Source organism: Diuraphis noxia, unplaced genomic scaffold, assembly GCF_037042655.1.
Source record: "Diuraphis noxia isolate RWA-SAM2 unplaced genomic scaffold, SU_Dnox_SAM2 contig0007, whole genome shotgun sequence".
NCBI lineage: Eukaryota > Metazoa > Arthropoda > Insecta > Hemiptera > Aphididae > Diuraphis > Diuraphis noxia.
In genome coordinates, this window is record NW_028301717.1 from 769,172 (window position 1) to 780,628 (window position 11,457).

The following is an 11,457-nucleotide window of genomic DNA, read 5'->3' on the forward strand; positions in this document are numbered from 1 at the left end:
ATGCCTATCAATTATTAAAATTTAATATTTTATTCTGCGTGAGATTTCAAGATCATCTAGTTATTTCGTTCGTAAGCTTCTATTTCATTTTATCTAAATAAATAGACATTCATTCTTATAACACAATTTAGAATAAGACGGATTCCATAGACCAAAAAATAGCAAATACCCTTCAAATGTAAGGTACGTTAAATAATAAGGGTATATTTGATAATAATCTGAAATATTCATTTTGATATATTATCATCTATATATTATTATTATTGATCATACATATCAGCACATCAGAATTCGTACATTTTCATAAACGGTAGAGAAAACCAAAGGAGTCCTCAGATTGAACACCGCTAAAATAAACATATATATATATATATAATTGTGTTATAAACTTATAAATGACTACCTATCGTATATTTAAAATTTTTTTTTTCCAGCGAGTCTTCGTGAGTATATTTTACGTTTATTCATTTATTGTCATATTTTTCATTAATTCACTACTAGAAAAATCAGGTGACCTGCAATCCAAAATGAATAAGACCATACAGTGTTTTTATTATTATTATTATTATTATTAACTTATTAATTATGTTATAAGCTTATAAATGACTACCTATCGTATATTTAAAATTTTTTTTTTTCCAGCGAATCTTCGTGAGTATATTTTACGTTTATTATTTTATTAGTATAATTTTGATTTATTCACTACTGGAAAAATGACGTGATCAATCTAAAATGAATAAGAACATACAGTGTTTGTAATTGGATCAGGTTATTATTAAGGTTCTCGAAACCCATTTTAAGCGATTAAAATATCAATTGTTAATATATGATTAAGCTCATTATGGTTAAGTTAATATGCATCAAGGTTTACCTACATAAGTATTTAATTGAATAGGAATAGTAATTTACTATTATAAGAAACGTTTTTATTGTTCATTTGGATACAATGAGGTATGTGTTATAGACATACACATACAAAAATACATCACGACTTTAATGCTGATACAATTGGAGATTTATATGTATGTCACTTTTGCACAAAAGAAGCGCTAAAAGGCATTTAAGGAATATAAAAATAAACAATTTCAAAATCACAGTTTCTTTATTTTTTAATTTGCCTTTTATTAAAAAACAATTATAGCAAAGCAATTATAAAATAATTAATGTATCAAAAAAGAAAACAGACAAAAAAAATTAACAATGTAATTAAATAATAGCGTTAAATGAGGAAGCCAGCGGTATGAATGAATTGGATAAGAGAACGGATGATAGGGATGTTACGGGAGTTGAGTAGAAGATTAGAATCGGGAGAAATATAGCCTAAAGTAGAAAGAAAAGAGAAAAGGCGTTGTTTATTAGTTATGAGAGAAGGGCAATTGAAAAGGATGTGATCAAGATCGCATATCGATTCGTCATGATGTAGTGTACAAAGAGGGGAAGAGTTTAGATTAAGTTAAGAAGAATGGTGAGGAAGTAAGCTATGACCAATGCGAAGACGAGTGAAGGATACGATTAGGTGCCTAGAAATCTCGAGGTCCATCACAGTTTCAAAAAGCAAAACTTACGGCTTCAGAATAATAAAGCTACAAATGATAAAGATTTAACAATAATTGCAATCAATTAACTTACTATCAAAAAATGTATCATGTTGTCTACAGGTTATAAGTGTTAGAAAGCAAATTCATAGAAGGTTTTGTCAGGATTAAATAATTAAATAGTATTAAATGAAGAAACAACGGGATTATAATATCACTATGGTTTATTAGCGCATGAACGTCGCCGAAGCGTAAAACATAATATTATAATAGCCTATGGCCCTGGTCTTTCGTTATCGCGCCGCCGCTGCCGAACCCTGCTCAATTTATCTGGCAACGACTGTTACCATTATTTTTCTGTGCATGTATAAATTGTTCTTGATAATGTCACTATACCTATATAATACACCTAATACACCAATAGACGTCTTGTATAGCGTGTCTTAGCGATACGGGTTGCGATAACTGTTAAGCATACTATAGTATACTATAGTAACTAGACATAAGTTAATAATATTTTATAACTTTCTATTTTTAAAGAACAAATAAATATTTTAAAAGAAAAAAAGTTACAAATTGTTCGGCCACTGGGCCCGGGGGTTATTTGATAACAGGTAACAAAATAAAGGGAAACGGCGGTTCATCCATGAGCACATACATCGTGCATTCGTGCTCAACGTTAAGTCGGTAACGGCAAAACAGGACGATCGCTACTGCGACAATCGGCCGGGTAGGGCACGCGTCAGTGTCGCCGCGCGGTCGACAAAAATTATCGCTAACATTCGGCCTTCCTACGTTAGGTCCGACCTCGGGCCTTTGACAACTATAAAATGGCATTCATGACGTAATAATAAGTATTTAAAACAAATAACTAATAAGCGTAAAGCCGGTCCCACACGACTGGAGTACTTGGCCAACATTTGTCACTGGTGACATTACGCCAGTCGTATGGGAGGCTTCACAAGTACAATTGTTGGTTACTGGCTCGTACCGGAGGATTGTCGGTGTTTAGCCAAGAAGCTCCTACGAATTTAGTGGTCGGCTTCATTGACTACATCAACGAAAGTCAACAGTTTAAAGGAATACCAGGACCAGTGTGATATTAGGATTTTCAGACTAAGACCTCATCAACTATACTCTGAGATATATAACGTGCACGTATGGCAAGGCACATACAATAATTTATTGATGAAATATACAAGAAATAATAATAATATAAGCATTCTCTAGTGACTCGGTACCGGCGCCTCAGTACCAATCAATAGGAATACAAGGTATAAGTAATAACATAAAATAATCAATAAGTAAATAATAAATAGTACTATCAACACATATGATAATAATAATAGGTAATCATAATAATAATCAACACCGGATTATGATAAAGAATAATACAACACAAGATATTATGACAATAATTACGCGCGTCTCCTGCGACCGTTGGTGATCACTTGGTGGTTGCCAACTCTGAATTGATAACAGGTACGGCGACACTATGACCACTGACGATTGAGTCCACACCATGAACTAAGATATACAGGACTGGACACAGAGCCTTATCAGCCGGTCAGACAATGTTACGCATCACTCCTTTAAGTGGAACTTACGCTATCTGGTGACGAATTGGTTTATTAATGTTATTACTTAGTAATACTAAGTAACGAGTAACGACGAATATCATTAACATCTAGTGCATTGTATAAAGAATAATATTATTCCTTAATTTACCATGAATACTATGATCTAGTGTTATAGATGTTTCAACTTTTAAATTTTAACCATTTGTTAATTGGTTATAAAATATATAAACTCCAAATAAAAAAAGGTGCGAAAATTATTTAAAATATTTATCATTCTGTATTTATATATTATACATTTAAACTAAAAATATTACTTAGTAATAAAATTACAATTAAGTGTTGACTAGTTTTGACAATTTTTTTTTTTTTGAACTTAATTTGTTTTGCTCTCTATTTTGAAATACTGAATACTGCCGCATGCACATTGTAATGTAATATGTTATTATATCAGACATAACATCGGTTTTATGCAGGGAGCATGGAAACAAAAACTGTTTATTATTTTCAGTCATGTGGTTGACAGTTAATTCAAAAACATCAGCATATTTACAGTACTGGGTAAATAAATCTTCTATATATCTAATAAATTCAAATAAATTATGGTTAGGATGTAATAACCAGCCTTTGGATTTTATATTAATTTTGTTAGTGCAGCTACAGGATTTGCAGATGCTTTTGTTGAACTATTGAAATATGTTGTACATTCTTCACTCTTATAACGTTTAGCTAATTGCCTAGTTATATAGCCACAAACATAATAGACCACACAATCCACTGCTGAAGCTTTGTAATAATTATGATCATCAAACACTGAATCAACTTCAATGTTTCCTTTCTCAATACATGTATCAAGTAAGTCCTTTAATACCTTAATTTTTTTTGATCTTTCAGAAACATCTGTAAATTAAATAAGTATTTTTTAAATTTTTATTCAATTAAATTAATTTAAAATGTTAAAATGAGAAATTAATAAATTAATATATAACCATCATTTTCATGAAGTATAGAATAAAGTATAGAGTAAACAGATAGAATTTTGTATATTTGTATGAATGTTGGTGTGGAAGGATGATCATTAGGACCTGAAGCTTGGCGAACAGTTCCAAAAAATAACTAAAAGAAATGAAATGATTAGGTAAAAATATTATTAATGTATATTTGTTTATTCTTACTTCGAGTGAGTCTTGATTCATTCTATTAGTTAATACAATTTTGGACCATATTTCAGAAGTATCTTTAGTTTTCGGAGCTTGAAATATCGAGTACTTTTTAATGTGCTTTCGACTTTTACACAGTAACACAGAACAGTTGTTAACCATTTTTAAATTTTTTACGGAGGTTATAACGATATACACAATTTAAAACAGTATGCTTAAAGCATGTACAGTATAGAATGATATTATAATGTGTTAAAATAACCATATTTATGTTTTATTTTTGAAATATGTATTTATAGCATGCAAATTGTGTTTTAATTAGGTTGCAAAGTTATTCTCATAGATTGCGCCAGATCCACTTAAAGGAGCGGCGTAACATTTACTGACCGTACCCCTCATACCCGCCCACCCAACAGTGTCCAGTCCTGTATATCTTAGTTCATGGTCCACACGTAGCACTCATCATCGGGTGCGGCGGCTAAGATGACGTATATCAGAGACTACCGGTGTGGGTTCGGTTTAATCATAACCGAACGCACGCGTATTACCGGCGATTCACAGCTGCTTTCCAAACAGCGACCGTATAACAATATCACCACAGGTCGCACGAACAACACGTGAATATAATCTATGTCGGACGACCGGGCACCGTATCAAAGACAATAATACGATTAACGGAGCGGCGAAACACAGCCTATGGAGGTTACGGCAACGGATATTTATAATACGATTATTACGGCGCTGATATGGCGGCACGCGTCGCGTGAACGGCAAATCAAGTCGCGATCACAAAAGCACAGGCAACGCTTAACCGTAAGCCGGCCAGCGCAACGACAGAACGACGGACCGTACGTTGACAAAGGTCGTTGGGTAACTAACTAGGTCAACGTTTCACAGAGTCTACGACGGACGTGCGTTTTCACTTATCGGTGACAGCATGCTAGACGGGCGGGGAAACGGCACGACCGGTTCATAGACGTATTGGCTATACATCGACTGAGGCGCTCGAACAGTCGGTAAACCTGATACAAGTCAAAGGACCACCAATGTTTACATTCAACTTGGCGTTTGCTCCCACACGGCATGGCACTACATGGTGACTGGCCGTGCGAATTTTACATATCATACAATCCATGTGGGAGAATATACAATTACCATGACAAGTATACCAGCGCTGGGCATTGAATATACACCAGTATATACACCAGTCGTGTAGGAGCAAAGACCAATGTTGGTCATATATCACCAGTGACAAATATTGGCCAGTTCACCATTTGTGTGGGACCGCCTTAACAATATAACACGCGTCTTGCCATCGTGTGTTCATAATTCGCGCGAGGTATGAAAATTATATAACGTGGGGAAAAAAAAATAATAATACAAAATATAAATCATCGAACAATACAGGGCAGACATCGCCGTACGTGCATCGTTTATATCTCGTTACAAAACAAAAAAATATAAACAAACGTATTAATAAATCAATTCGCGAAGCGATAGTCCACGTCCATAGGCGGACATTTGGTTAAAATTTTAGGGGGGCTATAACAATCAAATGTAAAGTGACTCGCAGGGGCTTCGCCCCCGCACCCCCTTCCCATACAAAAATATATAATATTACTAATACAAATATAAATGTTTGTTATAATAATAAAAAAAATAATAACATATATTTAAAAATAATTAATAATTAATTTTATTTTAATAGCAAATATCTGTTTTTATCAGCAAAGAAATTTAAAATATCATTGCTATTAATATTTTTGGACATATCTTTTTCAATATATAGTATAGAAAGGTTGCTGAATCTATCTTGAAGCATCGATGTCCTTAGCCAAGTTTTTATTTTTTTCATTGCACTGAAACTTCTTTCGCAAGTTGCTGAACTGATTGGTATCGTTAATGCTATTGTAAATAGTTTTTGCAAATTAGGGAATACTGTTTGGTTTTCTGACAAAACTCTTATAACATTAGTTATGTCAATATTCACATCAGAACCAATATTTTGAACTACAACATTTTTTGCCACAGTCATTTCTGAATTAAGACATTCCTTGGATATATTCATTAAAGACTAAAAATTAATATAAAATAATATACTAATAGTTATATTGTCATTTATAAATCAATAGAAATATAGAATGGTATAATTTTAGGTATTTACAAGATAATGGTTAATAAAATGAACACTATCATTAAAATTCAGATTGAAAAAATAATCTATGGATGAAGCCATCATGAGACTTTCTGGTGAAAATTGTTTTTTAAAATTTGTAATAACTACATCCATGACAGTATAAAAAAAATTAGTTCTGAAATAATCTTCTGCAGTAGACTGTTTTGTATTATCATTAGATATATATTGGTCACTAGTAGATGTATTGACAACAAAATTTTTTAAAGTATTTGGCCCCATTCTTTTTCTTTTTGATTCTATATGACAGTAAGCATAATATTGAAACATTAATTTATTTTATTATCTGTACATATATCAAATATTTAATATTTACCTAGAGATGGAATTTCAATAAATATATTATGTTCATTCAAAAACAATGATATTTCTCCCCAATGTTCAGAAAAGGCCACAGATGTTCTTAAACTTTCAAAAGAAGCAATGATACTTGCGATAAGATTGCTTGCTTTACCAAGAGTTGCTGTCTTTTCTTGTAGTTTATTTGTTAAGATATTAATTATAGAAAGAACTTTTTGTAATATGAACATATGAACTGTAAATGTTACTTTTCTAATACTTGAAAGTATTCCTATGAAAAAATAAAATTTAACAAAATTAATAAAATAAAAATAATTAGCAATTAAAAATTAAAAAAAATACCTATTGCCTCATTCACATCTCTGTCACTTTCTTCTTCAATTTCTTCCACTAATGCTAGAACTATTGCTTTAAAATTTTTTTTTACAGCTTCACAGTTACGGTACCTACAGTTCCAACGGGTGTCACTTAACTTTATGATTGCTAATTTTTGTATTCCCAAACTTGTTTGTATTTCATTATATTTTTTATTAATGCTAGGCTTCGAAAAATGCACATACAGTACCTCTAAAGTATTAAAAACACTTCTTGTTTCCTATAGATAAAAAAATAGTAAATAGAGAACCATTAAATTTAAACTAAAAATTATACCTTAACAAGTTTACACATGTCCAAAACCACTAGGTTTACTCTGTGGGCCATACAGTGAGTATAAATAGCACAAGGGTACTTTTCTTTCACTTTTGATTGTACTCCATTGAACCGTCCTGACATAACACTAGCACCATCAAATGATTGGGCTACAATTGGTGTTTGTAGATTTATACCACACATTTTTAAATATTCAAAAATGTATTGTGTTAATGTTTCAGCAACTTGTTTATTAGAACAGTCAATAAATCCCAAAAACCTTTCAATAACATTAAATTCTTTACAATATCGTACACATAAAGACATCTGCTCTTCTTTGAAACACCTATAAAATTATAAACAGAAAGAAAAAATAGTTAATAATAAAAAAAAAAATAGCTTAATTATAAATTAAAACGTACCTTGCTTTGTCGCACATTATACTAAATGAACCAGCATTCTTAATTTCTTGAACAATATTATCTCAAATATGTTTTGAACAAATCGCAATGATTTCATCCTGAACTCTATGGCTTGAGTAGTTAGTTTTTTCACAATATTTAGCAGCGAATTCAGGATTATGTTTTGCCATTACATCACAAATTTCTTTAAAATTTCCTACATTTTATCAAGTATAATGTATAATTTTATACAGTTTAAACATAACACATGATGACAGTTGTGTTATATAAAATATAAATATATAATACTATTATAGTGTAATAAATTAAGTGTTTTAGGCACCTTGATTTAAAGAATTAGCAGTTTCATCATGACCCCGAAAACTAATTCCTTGGCGACTTAGCAACAATGATATATCAATCAACGTTTTCATATAACTCCTATTCATTGCTACAAGCTTGCTGTGCTGTGAAGATATTTGAGTCAGAACACTTCCAGTAATTTCAGTTTTTTTTTGTGCAGTCCATTTTGCCATGCAAGTGAGATGATGTTTGGTTTCAGAATGAGCAAAGAGCTTACTTAATTTATTTCCTGTAGCACCCCTTGAACCACTTAGCTATAGTAGAAGCAATGAAGCAAATATTTACAATAAATGATATAAATATATATTATACCAGATATATAAATTTAAAAAAAAATAGCTTACCTTCTTCCAGTTTTTGAAACCAGTCTGAGTAAAACTATCTATGCAATTATCATTAGAGCCACCACTATAATTACGGCAAGCAAAGCAATAAATTGCATCTTTAGAAACACTATATTCTAACCATTCATGTTGATTATAATGTGATGCATTAAAGCATCGATTTTGTGTTCCAAATTTAGTCATAGGATATGACTGAAATGACGAAATAACATAACAATACAATTATTATTGTCAGCATAAGCATATATTATTTTTAAATTCAAATACCTATTGATTTTGATGTTTTATAGGTAACAAAAAGCAATATTTACCTTCAAAATTGGACGCGCTGGTCCACTTAATATGTTTCCTAGATCACTGGTTTCGTTATTAACTTTTTTTAAGTTAACTAAGTCGTAATTTTGATCGAGGTTTATTTCAGTATTATTTGCATTTTTTGTTTGTTCTTTTTTCACATTAAAAATATTAAAAAAATTTGCCATGTTCAAAATTTAAAACACAAAACCTTTCAACCGAACAGGGAACTTATATAGCAATTAGGAATTTAATTATTTGGCTTTTAAAATTTGTATTCAACACTTAATCGTAATAACCACGAGGCAAAGACTAAGATATATTTACGTTAGTAATAACCTCCATAACGCCCATAAGCACATAACCACAAAAACGTTGAAAACAAAATTATTATTATTATTATTATTATGTCAGCACGGCACCGAGAGACCGTTTCTATCATCAGATCAGTCATGACCCCGCCAGTTAATTTTCAAAAAAAAATTAACAGATAATTATTAAAACAAATAATAGCATTATAGCAATAATAAAATTTCGAATGAAGTTTCGATTTTGGGGGGTCTATTAAAATATTTGGGGGGCTAAGCCCCCCCCCCCCGATGTCCGCCTATGTCCACGTCGTCATTGACGGCGAGACTAAAAAAAACATTTAACAAATCGTAGTATAATAAAATAATTAATACATTTGAAGTTAAAGGAATATATTATATGTATAAACTCGAAAGAAAACATGGTTATGGCCGACCGAGCTCGTAATCGTCAAGCCGCGCGGGTACCTGTCGTTTCCTGGCTGATTGACGGTGTCGAACGGTTTCCACGGTGGCGGGCATCGGCGTCGTCACGGTCGGGTCCCGTTGTTCTCTATTGGTATAGCGCCGGGCCGAACCTTGTCGTTGCTCTCGTCGACGACTTCGTCGTAGCATTCATCATCGGCTTCTTCGTTACATTCATCGTCGGCTTCTCGTACAATAGGCCAGGACTTTTTAATTGCGCGACATGAGCGGTGGTGGCGTAAATCTCGTGTCCGTCGGATCCGAGCTCGGCGACGCGATATGTGTCGCTTGGAAGTACTTTAATTACTTGCAGTGGCTTTTCGCGGTACTTGGCCTGCGATTTCGATGTTTGGGCTGCCGTAGGCTGTCTCATCATGACATCGACCTCCCCGACTTCGAATGCCGTCGAAATGTTTACGGTCGTATTGATCCTTCATTTTCATTTGTTCGTGTACTATATTCTCGCGCACGGAAACAGTTGTACGTATTTCGTGAGGTTGTCGGCAATAACTAACAGATATTATTTGTTGTTCGATGTCGACGTCTCAAACGGCCCCAGGTGATCGACGTGTATGACCTGGAACGGTAGTTTTCCCGGCGGGATCTGGTTCAATAGGCCCGGCCTCTTGCCCGACGGTCGCTTGTGCACCAGGCAGTTGAGACACATGTTAATGTGTTGACGCACGTAACGTCGTAAACGCGAGAACCAGTAATCGGCGGTAATCCGTGCGATGGTCCGTTCGAGTCCAAAGTGACCTCCGTGGTCGTGAGCTTCGATCACGATACCTTTCCGCATTGTTTTCGGGATTACGAGTAACGGGTGCCTTTCATATACGCGGTACAATACTCCCGACGATAGCTCGCTCTTTTCTTGTTTGGTTAAGTCGTTCTTACATTCGAGTAACGCGATCAACTTGCTCGTATGTTCGTCAGCTCGTTGCATAAATCGGACGCGTTCCTCTTTCGTCAATGTAACACACACTTCCAGCCGTTCCGTCAGCTGTTTGTCTACGGAGTCCGCGTCGTCGGTTTCGTCGTCGACCGCTCGACTTAAAGCGTCGGCGTGAGCCATTCTCGTAGCCGGACGATATTTAATTTCGAAATCGTATTCGTGTAGCACTTCGAATCAACGCGCGATTTGTGGTTTTACTGTTTTGTGCAAGTTTAGGTACACTAAAGCTTGGCAGTCGATAATTACGGTGAATTTAATTCCCAAAAGGAACGGACGTAATCGGTTTAATGTCCAAATAATCGCGAGTAATTCGAGACGTGACGATTGGTACTTCGATTCCGCAGATGTCTTCATTTTACTCACGGCGTATACTATATGTAGATCTGTAGGCGTTTCACTTTATAGCAATATCCCCGATAAGGCTAGGCTGCTCGCATCCGTGTATACTTGCGTAACAGCGGCTTCCGGGTCGTACATGCGTACGACTGGCTCGTTGCATAGAATTTCGCGTAACGCGGTGAAGGCGTTCTCTTGCGACTCTGACCACACGAACGATACGTCTTCACCCGTTAGACGCGTTAACGGGGCGGCGATCTGCGCGTATTTGACTATAAAGCGCCTAAAATAGCCGGCGAGACCCAAAAAGCGTCGAACTTCGTGCGCGTCGCGCGGACGCGGAAACTTAGCGATCGCGAGCACCTTGCGACCTGGTTTAACCGTACCGTCGGATATACGGAAACCCAAATAATCCAATTCGCGGGCACCGAACGTGCACTACGACGGTTCGATCGTAAGTTTGGTGGCGCGTATAGTGCGCTTAACACTCGGCGTAGGTCGAGCATCATGAGGTCCCAGCTTTTCGACGGTAATATAATATCGTCTAAATACGTACTCACGACGCCTTCGTTTTTCAGGTCCTTCAACACAATACTCA

At 34.6% G+C, this 11,457-nt stretch overlaps 1 protein-coding gene across 1 annotated transcript; it reads right to left on the reverse strand.

The window, feature by feature from the left end:
• Nucleotides 1-5,968: 5,968 nt before the first annotated feature.
• Nucleotides 5,969-7,980, reverse strand: LOC149054340 (zinc finger MYM-type protein 1-like). The gene is made up of 6 exons (XM_089230256.1): nucleotides 7,819-7,980; nucleotides 7,418-7,742; nucleotides 7,109-7,361; nucleotides 6,783-7,037; nucleotides 6,437-6,705; nucleotides 5,969-6,346 (listed from the first exon to the last, which is right to left on the reverse strand). Exons 1-6 carry the CDS (start codon nucleotides 7,833-7,835, stop codon nucleotides 5,969-5,971), a joined length of 1,497 nt encoding a protein of 498 aa, XP_089086382.1. The 5' UTR covers nucleotides 7,836-7,980.
• Between the last annotated feature and the right edge of the window lie 3,477 nt (nucleotides 7,981-11,457).